The sequence below is a fragment of the Diadema antillarum genome, unplaced genomic scaffold, assembly GCF_040938485.1.
Source record: "Diadema antillarum isolate AM-2024a unplaced genomic scaffold, OU_Dant_1.0 seq00000684_RagTag, whole genome shotgun sequence".
NCBI lineage: Eukaryota > Metazoa > Echinodermata > Echinoidea > Diadematoida > Diadematidae > Diadema > Diadema antillarum.
Window position 1 is genome coordinate 548,476 of NW_027271589.1, and position 17,008 is coordinate 565,483.

General features: G+C 38.8%; 2 protein-coding genes across 2 annotated transcripts; both read right to left on the reverse strand.

Moving 5' to 3' along the window:
- Positions 1-574: 574 nt before the first annotated feature.
- Positions 575-5,339, reverse strand: LOC139737162 (mediator of RNA polymerase II transcription subunit 4-like). Its single transcript, XM_071647840.1, has 6 exons — positions 5,264-5,339; positions 4,865-4,925; positions 3,337-3,507; positions 2,241-2,385; positions 1,427-1,546; positions 575-768 (listed from the first exon to the last, which is right to left on the reverse strand). The coding sequence occupies exons 1-6, from the start codon at positions 5,320-5,322 to the stop codon at positions 575-577; spliced, it is 750 nt and encodes a 249-aa protein (XP_071503941.1). The 5' UTR covers positions 5,323-5,339.
- Positions 5,340-9,741: 4,402 nt separating this feature from the next.
- On the reverse strand, positions 9,742-13,791 carry LOC139737163 (uncharacterized). Its single transcript, XM_071647841.1, has 3 exons — positions 13,589-13,791; positions 10,836-11,337; positions 9,742-9,791 (listed from the first exon to the last, which is right to left on the reverse strand). The coding sequence occupies exons 1-3, from the start codon at positions 13,679-13,681 to the stop codon at positions 9,742-9,744; spliced, it is 645 nt and encodes a 214-aa protein (XP_071503942.1). The 5' UTR covers positions 13,682-13,791.
- Positions 13,792-17,008: the final 3,217 nt, after the last annotated feature.

Genomic DNA, 17,008 nt, shown 5'->3' on the forward strand with positions numbered 1-17,008 from the left:
ACCCTTTCAGTAATTTGGCTTTATGACACCTCTCTCAATTGAGGGGGATGCAGCAACCTCACCTCCACTCAGCTCTCTGTGGACAATGTTGTGCCTTCACATCATACACCCTATTTGACAGGAAGTGAGGAAATCTTCAACATTTCTGGGTCCATGTGGTATCATTTCATCTCGGCATGTTCAGGAATGTAACATGGCAACCTCATATCCACACAGCTGCTTGCTGATGCTTTCAGCGATGCATACTTCATGCAGAAGGAGACACACACCGCATGGTTGGGTGCATGCACAGAATTTTAAATGGCTGTCATCTCTTCCTACTCCAGAAAAGTACAGAGAACTCAGCAACCTCATCTCCAGACGATTGGTGAAGACACCTCGCCCTACATGTCTTGCTCAAAGGGCACATGTGCAAGACATCCTGCAGGACTAGATGCATGCACAAGACGTTTCAGTCCAGCAAATTGTGTGTATTGATAGACATTAGGGAGCAGAGTAATTTCCAAATGACTTCAATATCAAGCAGAAATGCTATCGTGTTCCTTGAGTTTGTGGTCCTCCCAGAGGTCAGAGGTCAAAAGCTGTCACTGGAGCTACTGCTGTCGGAATCTGACGACATGATCTCCACATCGTCCTCATTCTCCTTGTTGTGGCCCGGCACGTTGAGGTCAATCCCAGCATCCCCGGCGAGGCGGTTGACCCCTGATGACATGCTGAGACTCGCGGTCAGCTCGCTGGATGGTTTCCAGGTCAAACCTCCTGCAGCTCCTACCACATCAAAAAAATGTTTGTTTGTAAGTGATAATATGGATATAAATAATGCATAGGAGTGAGTGCATTAGTAGAGATGCAGCGAACTTAAGAATATGTACAGTGGTGTCATACACGAGGCACAGCCATGTGCATTTTGCATGATATTGTGAATACCCGAGAGTGCGCTTCATCTCCATTAATGTCAGAAACTGAAACCTGTGCATTATTTGCTTTATAAAATGCGTCTACGAACTATTCTTAATTTATGAATTGCGAACATTTTTCCAGCATTTGACTTCTACAATTCAAATAATGGGGACTTCATCTTATGACACAATCATATTTACTTCATGAAAGATTTGAGGCATAACATTCTTAAAATTATCTCCCCTATAAATAATTGCTGCTTACAACTCACAGCCAAAAAGAACAACAAAAACAGGAAACTTTTCCATCTTCTACTATTATAATCCCATCTCCCTTCCACTGATGATTTCCTACTGAGACAATGAAATACATAAAGCATCTTAACAAAGACTGAAAAGTTTCATTGCACAAAAAATTGCTGATGATCATTGATGAACAGTGAATACTAATAAAGCTTCTGTCAAGAGCATTGCCTCGCTAGAATGAACGGTACAAACCGTAGACAAGACAAAATGGTGGAACACACCTGTGCTTTGGGCACCATTTCCTGTGGTCCCATTGGCCCCAACAGTCGGCAGGTTGCTCAGCCTACCCAGGATTCCCATCCTCATCTCAAGGTCAGTTGGGTATGGCCGTCGGGGGTCACCTGTAGTCAAATGATGAAGAAAGAAAAAAAAACCCTGTCACTTATCAAGACTTTCTTGGGGCCTCCAATAAATATGCCACAGAATACTTCTCACATTGGTTTCATCTCACATTGACTCACGACATGTCATACTCTTGCCTCTGATGTTTTTCTCTCTAACCATCTATTCTTGATGACAGATATGTCTGCAAACTTGCATTGTTGCATCATTTCTACTAAACACAGTAAAGCACAAAATCACAAATTTCCAAGTAGACCACGGGACCTAAAAAGTTGTATTATGTTGACTACAAGCGCTAAAAAATATGTAACATTTTAGTTGTTGCTTGGACCTAAACTCTGTGATATCTATTAAAGTTGAAACTTCTAATTCTCAAATGTGATTTTCCCACTGTTAAGTCACAGCCTATACATTTATAGATAAAACCCATGATTTTGACAAGCACTTTACAAATTTCCCTCCTCTCTTTCTAATGGAGAAAGCACATTACATATACATGAAAAACAGAACAAAAGACATAGCACATCTATTATTTCAAGAATTTCCTAAATTCAAAATACCTTACAAACTTTGGGTAGCCAAAATTAAAAGGTAGTCATCTTAGTTCAATGATCTAAACAACAGATGGAAATTTTTCAGTTTGAGCAGTAACAACACTTGGCACATCCCCCTAGAGAATAACAGGGTACCAACCTGGTGCCCATGTGAGAGGGGCCGCTACAGCATTGGTTGCACTGATGCGGTGCGCATACTTGATGAGCTCTTCCGACGAGATGGCGCCCTTCTTTGCCTGTTTGATGGCCTTCAGCTTTTCCTTGGCCTGGTAGATAGCTGTGGCCTGCCACATGAACGTCAAATTATTGTAAGGATGTTATTTAATCTATGGAGGGTGGGTTTTTTTTCAAAAGTCAAATGATATACTGATATTTTCATTGCATTCTAAATACTGTAAAAGTGGTGCATTTCAATTTTTTTTCATGAATTTCCTGAGTTGATCAATATTCACGAAATTAACAACCTTAAGAAATGTTGCCTCCAGTCACATACTGTATATGTATTGCATATCATGAATTATCCAAGATATGAACTCAATAATATTTCTTTTGAAATGTGAAAACATTGCATTCTCATTCTGTCAATGTGGCTCTAGATGAGCAATTTCCTTAATATTCATAGCCTTAATATTTCCCAACCACAACCCTTCTACTCTTTAAAAAAAAAAAAACACTAATCAAACAAACAACAGTTGTACAGTAACTTTGATAACAGTGCTCTAGGATCTAATGTAAGAATGCCTCAGTCCCAAGCAAAAACTACTGTGATTTTGTACAATAGAAACTGCACATTGAACAACTGTCTATATCAACTCTGGGTTTCAGGACAAAGCACAGTTTGCATCAATTTATTTGCCTTCATTTCACACTATACATCGCTCGTCACTTTTGTTTTATACACTTCAACACAAGATATTAAAATGATAACAGAAGTAAGTATGTATTTCCAATGGTTTACTGCTCTATTTCACAGCTCATGTCCAGAGTAAGCATTCAGCCGGAGATGCACTGGGCACACGGCTCCCTTTATTTTTTATTTTATTTTTTTTTTTGGTTAAAACAAAAGAAATAAAATGAAAAATGGAGGGGGAACGTGTGCCCCCTTTAATTTTGTAAAGGCCCCCCCCCCCCCCCCCAACCCCACCCCTTTAAAGAATTCTTTGATCCGCCTCTGGCAAATTTCATGCAGGACTTGATCCCCCAGAATCTGTAGTGCTCCCTGGGTCTGCACTCACCAGGATGTACTCTGCCTCCTTCAGCTGCTTCTGGAGGGTCTTGATGTTCTCGTCCCGCCGGTCCACCTCCTCCTGGAGACCCTCAATCTCCTGCTTCATCTTGCGCTGCTCCTCCGTCTCTTTTAAGGTGGCCTCCAGCTCCTCGTTCTTCTTCATCAGCACCTCCATGATCTGGGCCGGAGTTGGAAGGAGACGAGATTTATGATCAAGAGACTCCAACCAACTCCAAGCATCTCTTAAAGGGATCATACAGTTTTGGTTAAGACCTAACTTCATGTTTCTAACATGTTTTGGTGAGATAAAGAGAAACCTCTAATGAAATATGAAAGAGTATGTAATTCTAAGAGGAATTCATCGTCTATTTGATGAAAATTGGTTTTGAAATGGCTGAGATTGTGAAACAGTGCAAACCTAATGAAAGGTGGGACCCACCTTTTATTACGATCGCTTTGTTTTACTTTGTTTTTAGATGTCTCAGCCATTCCAAAACCGATTTTCAACAAATTAACTTTGAATTCCTCTTAGAATGGTATATGCTCTGTACCATTTCATAAGTGGTTTCTTGATATCTGGCAAAAAGTTAAAAGCCCAATCCTCATGTCCACCAATACTATGCCATCCCTTTAAACTGAAGATTCTTTTCCCAGGACCCCCTAGCAAACTGGAGACTCTGATAGCATGAACATATTCACAATATTGCATGCACAGCACAGACATTCTAGTATTAAGGAAGACCCCAAAACTAGGACTATTTCCTTGTTACCTCCACTAAGGAAGGAGGTCATGTTTTCATCGGCATTGGTTTTTTGTTTGTCTGTTTGCAAAATAACTTTAAAAAGTTGTGAAAGACATTGTGCGCATCATGAGCAACAAGTGCAATGTTCCTTGTAGCCGCGCCAACTTAGCTGAAGAGCACTGGGAGCCATATAGATGCTCTCTGATGATGTACATGTTACCTTTGAAAGAAAGCTAGGCAGGAGAAAGCTACTAACTGTAAGCGGCAGAAAACACATTGTAAGCGGGAGACATCCAGCTAGAGCAAGATAAATTCAAACTTGAGAAGAAGAGTGGGAGATTTTGTGAAAATGGCCTCCAGATGGGAGAATTAGAAATTAGTAGTACTGGTATTAGAATCTCTGTGAGAGGAAGTCACCTTTCCAAGGTTTTTCATGACCTTATGTTGTTGTTGTTGTTGTTGTTGTTATTTGAATTTATTTGGCGTTTATCATTCCTCGAGGAATATTTACACCAAATCAATATTTATAAAATTACTTTGACTGTGCTTGGTTAGTTTTCATTCAAGTAAAAATTCATAGATTTATTCTTTTTTGGGGGGGGGGCAATAGGGGTTGGGAAAAAACAAAAACATTGTTTGCATGAGGTACACTACGGTATGGAGACATGGATCAAGAAATTATCAATTAATGACCGTTGACGGAATGTGAGTTGAAATTCATCACGTCATGAAAAGTGTAAAAGCACTAGCACTAGCCACTAAAAATGACAATTCTTAATGAATCTTACTGACCTGAGGATCATCTGAATGGGAGACACGTTGTCTGACCGCTGAGGTGGCTTCACCAAGGTCTCTGCAATAAAAGAACATGGACATGTTTTATTCAGCTACAGATGAAGCAGTCTTCCATTATTTATATAAATTTATACCCGAGCCGAGGACTGCGTGACCGAACGCTCCGACGCCTGCACCCGCCGCCCTCGGCCTCGCCCAGGCCCAGCACATCGGCTGGTGGGAAAGCACTAGCACCCCAGCCGCAGCGCTGGCGCTGGCTAGAGTCAGGAGCGCGAGCATCGGCGCCTCAAAAGTTTCCATCAAATTTTGAATGAAAATTCATGCAATATCTTGGACAAGTGCTATACCAAATTCAAACTAAAGAATGTGGGCAACTTCTCATATCAAAAGCCTTACTTGGTCAGCACTTCTGCCTCTTCCACAAGGGAAAGTAGTCTCGATTTCGCACTGGCCATTGTCGCTTCTTTGTGAATCCAATCCTCATATTATGCTACAAATGCTACACAGCGCAGCACACACACCATGTATGCGTACACATAATGCGATACATTTTGTATGCACACACCTGTGCAATGCACACAGCATATAACGCAACGTTAATAGTCTATGGTGACGTTGAAGGGTCAAATTGAAAACTAAGTGCAAATCCCAGGCTAGACAGAAAGATCCGTCTGTCCGGAGGACTCTTATATTTTTGCCATTAACGCTGTGCTCAGTAGGGGATCCGTGAAGCCAGACGCAGTCTCCGCGGAACATTCCCCGACGGACAGATACAGACCGATCTTTCGGTCAAATCCCAGGCATACTTCTTTTTCACTTTTGGTGTCCATATTACAGATCGAGCATACGATTACGAAACAAAACAAAGCACAAAAAAAAAACCAAAACTTTATAGCCAGTGTGAAAGTGGCTAATGAGAACATATATTTAAACAGAGTTCTTGTATAATTTATTACTAAGTATATGTCTCTTCTGAAGGTGATCTACGGAGGCATTTTGAAATTATCACAGTTTATCTTTAACCGAAGTGAATTCAGACTGCTTGTCGGGATTTTAGCTGAGAGTTTAGAGAAAGGTTCTTATCATGACACATATTGAATGATCGCTCTCAATATCTTGAATCAACAGGAAACGCATTATATTCATTTATATATCTTAAAGGATAAAACATGATCACAATTTGATTTGATTTGATTTATTTCTGCATTCAATCAGATACAATTTGAATACAAATTTCAAAAGTACGAAGACAAAGAATAGCAAGTGCAATGAAATAAATTGATAACAGTACACAAATAGATACGTGATTGCATTGAGCAGTGTACATACAAAAAAAAAAGATAAAATATACAGCATTTTTCAGTAAAAAAAAAGAGATCGTTGAATGCAGGAGACCACCATCGTAGCGATTAAGCTTGAAATGGATGGGTAAGGGTTAGGGTTAATAATAATCATGTCTTCTCTGTTTTGTCGGAATTAACGAACATCGTATAGTTTACATTGGTACAGATTTGCGTTACAGTTTTTTGTTTTTTGTTTTTTGTTTTTCACAATTTTTAGGTGAATTGGATAAAAACATTGATATTGTAGCTACACCTCCCTCGTGAATACTGACTGAGACGTCCAGAAACGTAACACATTCGTCAGAAATCTCATGAGTGAAGCGAAGTGATGGATGGTAATGATTGCAGTGCTCGATGAAACGATCTAACTCATCTCGTGAAGAGGTGAAAACACCAACATAGTCGCCAATGTATACAGTTTCAGAAGAACTGGTTTCGAATGTTCATATTTTTGGAGCATATCTTCCTCGACGTAACCAACAAAAAGGCATGCGTATACAGGCCCCATCTTGGTGCCCATGGAGACTCCCTTCTTCTGAGCATAGTACTCGTTTGCAAATCTGAAAGAGGACAAGGTGAGCACCAACTCTGCTAATCTCAGGAGGATTACATCATTGGTCAGTCCAATGTTTTGGCTTCTGCGGTGTTTATACGACTGTTTCTACTCTTGATATCTATTTATTACAACACACCGACGCCGCAGATTTGATGACTATATATACATACATATATATATATATATATATATATATATATATGTGTGTGTGTGTGTGTGTGTGTGTGTGTGTGTGTGTGTGTGTGTGTGTGTGTGTATGTGTGTGTGTGTGTGTGTGTGTGTGTGTGTGTGTGTGTGTGTTTGTGTGTAGTATGAAGGGCTTGCTTCCAAAAGGAGTTAAATCTATCATTTTCCATTTATTCAGCGCCTTTTGGAAGCAAGCTCTTCATAATAGTTTTCTTCCTGCCCGGAAGTTAAAAGTGTCACCTTTTTCCACCAAACTATGACACCTGTCACATACAACCACATCATTAAAATATTATCAAAATCGAAAGAAAAATATAGTAGAGTTATTATCTTCAAAGTATCCCTTTGCTCAATGTATAGATCACCACTAAATTCACTTGTTTTGTACATGAAATCAACATATACTGTACACAGACAAAAATGATATTGGCCCTTTAACATCATGATACAATGTATCCTTTGCATCAGATTACTGTTACGTTGTAATAACCGAATTTAACCACCATAACTTTAAATAGAGACTAGGATTGTCGTTGCCAAGTTTGCCCCCAAAAGAGGATTTTTGAATATATCTCTGCACAAACTAATGGAAGAGTTGTGAAGGGATATAGCCCTATCGTTTGCCTAAAGGCATACATAGGATGTTGTTCCACAGCAGTAATGGTTTATGAGAACGACAAGATATCACATGGAGGATAAGTCCGTGTTGATTTTTCTAATTGAGGATTTTAATATAACCCCATGTACTTATTGGCGTATATTGAATCTACACTGCCTTCAATGGTTTTTGTTTGTTTGTTTGTACTTTTTAGTTGCTAAATCACCAACCAATAAAATTGGTTTAAAGTATACATTTTTGTGTTTGACCAGTTGTGAGGTCACAATTATTATGGCATCAAATGTTGCCTCCTCTTGTTTGCGTGTGTGGTTGTTCCAAATACATGTACTATCACTAGCTGCTTCCGGAAAATATATGACGAGTTTGATTGCAAAAACGGGTTAACGCCATTGGCAACATTTTGAAAGTAAGGCCATTATCAAAAAATATAGAGTGAAAAAATATTTTTCCATGACGCTGTACTCTTTACATAACAAGAAATATATCTGGAGGTATCATTATGGTTATCACTATCACCTTAATTATTTGTTTGTTTTCACCCCTATTGTTTTTGCAGCGACTTAAATCTGAGATATCTCAAATTAATAACAATTGATATTATTGTTTTCGTGTGAACTTTAAATTCGACGTATGGCATTTTTATTCTATAGGTTCGATTTCAATGAAAGTTTTACCATTCTGCTGGTCTAATTTTATAGTTATTACTACTATTATCATTATCATCATTATTGTTATTATTATTGGAGCCAACTAAGGGAATGTGGGAATTATACTTTCTAGTTTCTACTTGTGAGCCCGCGGGCATACACACACACACAAACACAAAAAACGTTTATTAGCATCGTGCGTTCAGATTTCGTTCTGTTCTATAGTGAATTACAAGAGGGAAATCTCTGCTTGACTGCGTGTACTTCATGTTTTATCCTCAATTTCTTCAAACAATATTAGTTTCTTAAGGAATGATACATGAGGGGTTTGCTTGGAAAGGAAAAGTCTTAGTATGTGCGAAGGGTAGAGAGCGTTCTTGGTATAAATCGAATACTATTGAGTTAATGGGAAATTATAATTATTACATTCTCATTTCCAGCCATTGGAACGTGTTTTGAGTGTCAAGCATTTTTCATTCTCTCTCTCTCTCTCTCTCTCTCTCTTGAAACATATTCTAAATATGCATATCATACACACACACACACACACACAAACACACAAACACAAACACACACACACACACACACACACACACACACACACATTTATTCATTTATTTGTACGACACGATGCCCCATGGCATATATTCCAGTAGCTCATTGCAAAAGACTATCTTTGAACGTAAAATATTCACAGGAAATAGTAAATCATCGTTACACATATTATTTAAGAAGATTTTTAATGACTCTTTCCTGATCACAAGACTAAAAAAAGCAGGATCCAAACACAAACGTATTCCATTTTTTGTTCATTTATACTAATGCAAGGAGATACAATAATCTAAGGGTATAAGGATGGTCATACAGATCACTGAATATCCGCTTAGCATTGCTTTCATATAGAAGATAAAACATGTTGCCTTGAGAAACGCATAGCCACTGTATATGAGCAAGAATAACAACAATGATACTCAAGTTTTGTGAAGCGCATGCAAGTTACAACGAAGTCTCTAAACGTACAGGAGTTAGATTCGACAATGAACGAGCTAACATGCTGTTACCATGGTTACGTATTTCGCATTTCGATTACACATGACATTATCACAAGATGAATTCGAATTCCATTTGGCCTTGATTCTCATAATTACTTATTTTTATATTTTTTTAACGAGGAGTCAGGACATGTAAGTGAGTGGCATCAATTAGGCCAAAAATAATTTACCAATACATAATGCTTTGACTTTTAATAACCGACATTGATTTGATTTAGTGTTTCTTTGCCTAGCAACAAAAGATATCACTGCTGTATTAGAATGTGATATTGTATATGTCAAACCTTGATATTTACTTAATAGGCCTATGCATATAGCTATGCTATCAAGATAGATCAGATCTAGCTCTCGGCTGAACTGCAGTCGAACTTCAGGTTGTATGTATGCATTATGCAGATCTTTGAAAAGGCAGGAAAATTATGTTTTTGTCTTCAAACTAATGAGATTTCAAGTTACTTTTATACAAACGGGTCACGGTTGCCTCGCGACCAGTGGGGCGTCATAGATATTGGTCTCATGGCCTCAATAAACAATGAGGAAACCGATCCATTCATTAAGCCTACCGATTATGGAAATTGAATGTATGATCGTAGCATTCGACAATACATACGTGTTTTTTTTTTTTTTTTTTTTTTTTTTTTTTTTAGGGATTTAGTAATTCTGCTGATGCTGGCTCACTTAATTTTTTGACACATCATAGACCTCTAGAGTATACGTACATTCATCACAGTTCATGATATTTCAAACTGCCGCTCTCATTCCCCCCAAAAGGACAAAATCTCGTCAGAGAGCAATTCAATAAATTGCATTTCCTTACGAGCTCCAAGTATGCATTTAACCGTTCATAATTGTGAGCACGTCTTTGAGTCTCACTTAGCCGTACTGAGCATACTTCTGCCAGTTGAAGCTTCCTCCTCCCCCTCCTCCTCCTCCTCCCCCTCCACCACCTCCTCCTCCACCACCTCCTCCTCCTCCTCCCCCTCCACCACCACCACCTCCTCCTCCTCCTCCTCCCCCTCCACCACCACCTCCACCATACCCTGGTTTTGGCCTAGGTTTTGGTTTTGGTTTGTATTTTCCACCTCCACCTCCACCTCCACCTCCTCCACCTCCTCCACCACCACCTCCACCACCACCACCTCCTCCTCCTCCTCCACCTCCCCCTCCTCCGTATCCTGGTTTAGGCTTCGGCTTCGGTTTTGGCTTAGGCTTATATCCTCCTCCTCCTCCTCCACCTCCTCCACCTCCTCCACCTCCACCTCCTCCTCCACCACCACCTCCTCCTCCTCCTCCACCTCCCCCTCCTCCGTATCCTGGTCTAGGCTTCGGCTTTGGTTTTGGCTTAGGCTTATATCCTCCTCCTCCTCCTCCTCCTCCTCCTCCACCTCCTCCTCCTCCACCACCTCCTCCTCCACCACCACCACCACCTCCCCCGCCTCCTCCGTTTCCTGGTTTGGGTTTGGGTTTGGGTTTCGGCTTTGGTTTAGGCTTATACCCTCCTCCACCTCCTCCTCCTCCTCCACCTCCACCTCCCCCTCCTCCCCCACCACCGCCTCCTCCTCCACCACCACCACCTCCCCCGTTTCCTGGTTTGGGCTTTGGCTTTGGCTTTGGTTTATAGCCTCCTCCTCCACCACCTCCTCCTCCACCGCCACCGCCGCCTCCACCCCCACCCCCGCCTCCACCCCCTCCGTTCCCAGGACAGTTACCACATGGTGCACAAGGCTTTCCTTTATTACCACCGCCTCCTCCTCCCCCTCCTCCACCCCCTCCTCCGCCTCCTCCTCCTCCTCCTCCTCCTCCTCCTCCTCCTCGCCCTCTTCCGCCTTTTCCTCGAAGCTCTAGCAGGCGTGCGACAAAATTGTCTTCAAAATCCTGCTCGGGGACATCGAGTTCATCGTCGAAATCCTCGACGTCCTCAAAGTAGGGAGCGTATTGGATGTCGATGTAGTTGTCGTCATCAACCTGTGGTTCATCGTTAATCAGAGCCAGATCGTTCGTTCTCTCCTCCATGATCACTTCATCGACCATGTTTTCTCGAATTTCAGGGTCTTCCATGTCTACAAGCTGTCATGAAATTGGTAAGAAACACAGAATTGTGATGTAAATCGAACAGCGTATGAAAAGTTCGCTCTGAAACGCCCTTCCCATTAAAACGGGAAAAAAAAAGACAATCTATCTAACCTCAATTTGGCCTTCAGAAATATTTATAGAAAATATATGACTTATTAATGACTGTACACTCTGTATGGTACTTGTAGGACCCTATCACTTCTGTGTTGATTGGAAACAAAACCTCAATTGAATTAAACTAAATTGAATTAAAATAAAAGAAAATCAAACATCCGCAACAGAGAAATTTTCATTTAAAATCGGACCCCCATAAGAAAAACGAGACAAGGCAAGGGAATTCTAAAATTGTTCTGAACAATGATGTCGATTTCAATAAGATATCAATGTTAGATGAGGCATTGATATTATTACCTCCCGCATGCTCAGTTTCTCCTCACTTGGCAGCCAAATCTTACCCATTACCTCTATGAAGTAAAAGAAGATTTTTTATTTTTTATTTTTTATGAACAAGTCATTTTTGAGGTGGGATGATGAATGTCGGCTATCAAAAGGTGCGTTATATGGATGAATTATTTACAAACATGATGACTACAGTACATTTTCACGTATCATCGATTCGAGAGTTTCATGTCCAGACCAACTGAGGATTAATATTATATCATTCTGCTTGCGTTGCTTGAATCATTTCATTCTTCTTCTGTCATTTAAGCCAATTTAAGCACGAAGCGGAGCTATTTTTTCAAGCTAGGGGATTTATCTTCAGAAAATCTAACCGTTCCCGTATTTTGATGGTCACTTTCTGAATTTCACTGCATATCTCATATTGGAGAAAGCTTAAACGGAACTGGTATACCTTCATTAAATCTACACAAGATTCCAAAGGACTTTACCCCCCAAAAAAGTCACTTTGTCACAGCACCAAGAACTTCATCTTCTGAAATAATGTTGCCCATTTAAGATTGAGTGGTAAGTTTAGCAATTGAAAAGATTTTACACATTCTGCAATTGAAATAGATAATAGTGATTATGAGCAACAACACGGGAGGGCTCGTGAACAAAGACAATTTTTTACTACATTTACATCTTGTCGTACACTAACAAAAAAATAGGAAAAATTAAAACTTTATATCAATTTGCTTTCTTGGACTTGGTGGGTTATGACAGACGAAATGTTCTGACATTTCTCCGCGAGGAGTCATCGAACAATATAATATGAAAAATATCTATTGTGGCCCGTGTTTACTGTATTGCAAATGATACAAGGGAATTTCAAATCTAAAATCGCGAAAGCTCCCTCGTGGGGTGTCCTTCTCCCCATGAGGGAGGCTTTTGATTTTTTTTCATTTGAATTCAGCGATCTGGTGCACATTTTTGGTGGAATATTTGATTTTCTTTCCTTCAAAGAAGTGCTTTCAGTGTTACCTTTAAATCATAAAAAGAACACACACACACCGGATGTTTTTCTCATTTGCTCATCAATTATATTACTTGAAGATTTAATATCTAACAGAGCAGCAGGGGTAGGGTGTGGGAGGGAGATCTCTTCCTTCTCTCACACGAAGAGATTTTATCACTTTTAGAATCTAAATTCAACGATTCAGACCGCACTTTGGTTGAAATGTTTTTGAAAATTTTCAATCAAAAATGTAAGACGAAAGGTTGGTTATTCATTGACGTTGCAAAAAAACAAACAAACACATATTACTGATGCGTCATTTTCTCATTTACTTATTAAATTATTTGAAAATCGAATCTATATTCTAATCTTGACAAAAAAGGGGGAATTGTACAGGGGGGGGGGGTAAAATTGCATACGGGCATTAGAAGGCTATTTCTTGAAAAGTAAAACTCAATTTTGTTCAAGCGGAGAGGGGTGGGGGCGACGTTCGAACACTGGAACCAGCCTCCCCCTATATAGTTACGGGCCTACAGTTATGGTCGATTTCAATATCTCTATCAAAACTTCTATGAACCGAACCCTGAATGTGACACATGCCCATGTGATATCTCCCATCCCCTCCTCTACCAAAGAAAAGATGTTGAATTAAAAGTGTACATGTACAAAATTCAATACAATACAATATGATATGATATAATATAATACAACAATATATGATTTGATATGATAGAATAGAATAGAATAGAAAAGAATAGAGTAGAATACAATAGAATAGAAAAGAAAAGATTAGAATATACATAACATACTGTAATATAATGAAGATACATGTATACATAATATCTTTACCTCTTCACTGAGTTGCACCGCTGGCATTGCGCGACAGTCCCGTGCCAGCAAGGCAACGAGACCGACGACGACCAGCCATCGGAACGTCGCCATGATCACCTCCGGAGCTTTCTCCTGCTTGCGGAGGAGAGCAGTCCGCAAAACTTTCCTGGTGTGATTACCCCCTGTCGCTCACGACTTCGCAGAGGCAACGAGGTCTACTGCCGATTGATGAATGGTTGACGCCTGCGTCAAGCAGCTATCATATAAGATGTCAAAAATGTCGCTGCATATTTAGCGTCTTTCAGAAGCTACATCCTACCATCAGACATTTAAAGCGCTCTTTTAATTTTCAAGTGAGTAAATTTCACAGGGTCAGCTAAATATCAAAGTTCAATTACGAGAGGAAGAAAAGAATCTGTAAAAGAATAATGCTTGTAAGAGAACAAATGGATACTATACTCTAAAATTCAAAAAAAAAAAATGAGACGAGAATCCCCAAAGTAGGTAGGCCTACGCAAAGTACTTGACTTATAACAAGTGTACACGAGAAGTTTTGCAAAAGTGGTGTGATTACTCAGACGTCCGTGTAAATATCAAGGAAGGCCTGTGGCCTGGATTGCACATACGCATACAAAATATTCCAGCCATAGGTCAATAGCAGTAGTCATTTCATTCTTTTGCAATCCCGAGTGGAATTGCTTTTTTTTTTACACAAAATATTGTTTGAATAAAAAGCTACTGCAATAAGTCTCAGAAATCATGTCACGCAAACCACGCTGTGCCGGACTTTTTTTTCTTCATTTGCATCATACATCCTTGTAAAGGTATAATGACTGCTTATATGTTGGTGATGATGAAGTTTTTGAGTACTAAGTACTTAATTGTGCGACAACCCACGCAGGCGATTTGGATTACCATCAGGGTTAGTGCAGACTAATGCTTTGAAACATGCGGAAAAAAGACCGAGGAGCAAAATACGCTTGTTTTCCTTTACAAAACAGAAACGATGAATGGGAGATAAAGACGATTAGATAAGCAACTTAGACATAAATCATAATAACAAATAGTTTAGTGATTAAAATAGACCAACAGACACGATAGATTGCTGAAAAACGTACTGAGAATAATTTCTTAAAATTCGATTAAGAGCGATAGGAAGGAAGAATATAATTATGTTTATTAAAAAAAAATTATTTGGATAAAGATAATGTGATTAAAGAAACTTCCGCCTTTTCATATGAGTGGCACTTGATGCTTATGTGTCAAGATACTGGTTTCTTCTTGCCCCTTCTGTTACTTTACTGCTCTTTTCTTTTTTCCAACGTAAAATTTATATAGGAGAAATCTATGTCCGCGGACGTCATGTAATCGTCACGCAGAATTTTCTTAATCCGAACTTGTAGGAGATAAAGCCAACAGTTGTTTTTTGTCTCTCTTTCTTTTTAATCATCGGTTGACCGGCATGATATGTATGTGCTGTTAATTGCTGTATAAAAATGAAATCAACATTCACGTCAATTGCACGAAGAAATGTAATGTAACTAAAACATGTTTTTGCGATAATTTATGATTTTTAAATTGACTGTGTTTTGATGAGCTCGCTGTTATGATAAGAAAGTGATATTGGCTCTGGGAGTCTTCACCTGGCACCACTTTTAAAACATGTTACGATGTTGGTCATACAATTGAACTTCTTACTACAATGTGATGATGAATCAATACAGTACACTCCCCGTTACAAGGAACACGATTATAACGGAATTCTCGTTGAAACGAAGTTAGAATTAAAGTTCCAAAAATATCTATATATCTTAATATACTCTACAGTTTGCTATAACGAAATTTTGATATAACGAAATTTTGATATAACGAAAGAAAACTGCCTATCCTGAGGACTTCATCGTAACAAAAGTCGCCTGTACAATAGTGATATACTTTCACCCACACACGCACAGGTGCGTATCTTTCTCTCTCTCTCTCTCTCATCATATATATATATAGATTATATAATATATATACATATATATATGGATAGATAGATAGATAGAGAGAGAGAGAGAGAGAGATAAAGATATATATATATATATATATACAATGTACATGTATAAATACACACACATATCAGTGCTCGATATTAGCGGTGGCCCAGGGCCACCAGAAATTGATATCAAGTCACACTTTTTAAGAATAAAATCTAAATTAAAAGTCACGTGTTGAGCCTTGTGTGTGTATGTATACTACATATTCATGTTTATATATATTTATGTACTAGTATACACTACATTGATGAAGGCCCGAGGCAGGTTGAAAATTTTGTGAACAAAAACCTTCCTGTTAGATCTACAGATGGCGTACATATTTGAGACTCACTCTTCTTATAATTATAATATTTGAAGTCCAACACGTGGAAAATTCCAAGATGAACACACATATATATATATATATATATATATATATATATATATATATATATATATATATATTGAGTAAGTTGTCCATGTGTTGGTGTGATAATATCATCAAAAACAAAACTGAAACCAGGTTCATATTGTATTCACTAACAGTTAATTTCGGCACACAAATATTTGAGTGATTGTTCTCTCAGTATCAACACTTGATAAAGAGCAAACCGCTCAAAAATTTGTGTGCCGAAATAAACTGTTGGTGAATACAGCATGAACTTAGTTTCAGTTTGTTTGTTTTTGTATGCGTATATCTGCTAGCATGTTCCACAAACTTGTAAATCAAAAAATTTACAGAACAATTTTTCACCATACTCCAGTGGGCATTTACAGATGGAGTGAATCGGATAAAACACAAGAAAGTTATGAACTCATATTTCATATTTTCTCGACACGATGGGGACATTCGGAACAGCCACATTATGGAAACTTTAATTAGGAAACCAAAACCTCAAGAGAAATGTGGATTGTGTGAAAGCAGCAACATTGGTAGAACGTACCAGGGAAAGTTTGGGGAAAATCGGACAATCGATGCAAAAGTTATTAATTTTTAAAGTTTTGGTGTTGGAACCACCACTGGATAGGGGTTATGACATCATGTCTGGACAACAATTTAAAGAAAATATAAAGAAAATTCAACACGCTTTCACTTTTCTAGAGTAAAAAAGAGCACTTGACTAACCACTTTCAGAAAGCAGGGTGAATAATTACTACCCTTAACATAATAGATTATGTCAATATCAAGTTGATGGAATGTGTAATTTTCATGAAAAATGAATTTTTGTAGAATTTTCTTTATGTTTTCTTTTTATTGTTGTCCACACATAACATTATGAACTCTAGAAGTCTCCTTATCCAGTAATTACAACACCAAAACTTTAAAGACTAATAACTTTTGCATCGATTGTCCGATTTCCCCCAATCTTTCACTGATGTGTTTGACTAATGTTGCTGCTTTCACTCAAGCCACATTGCT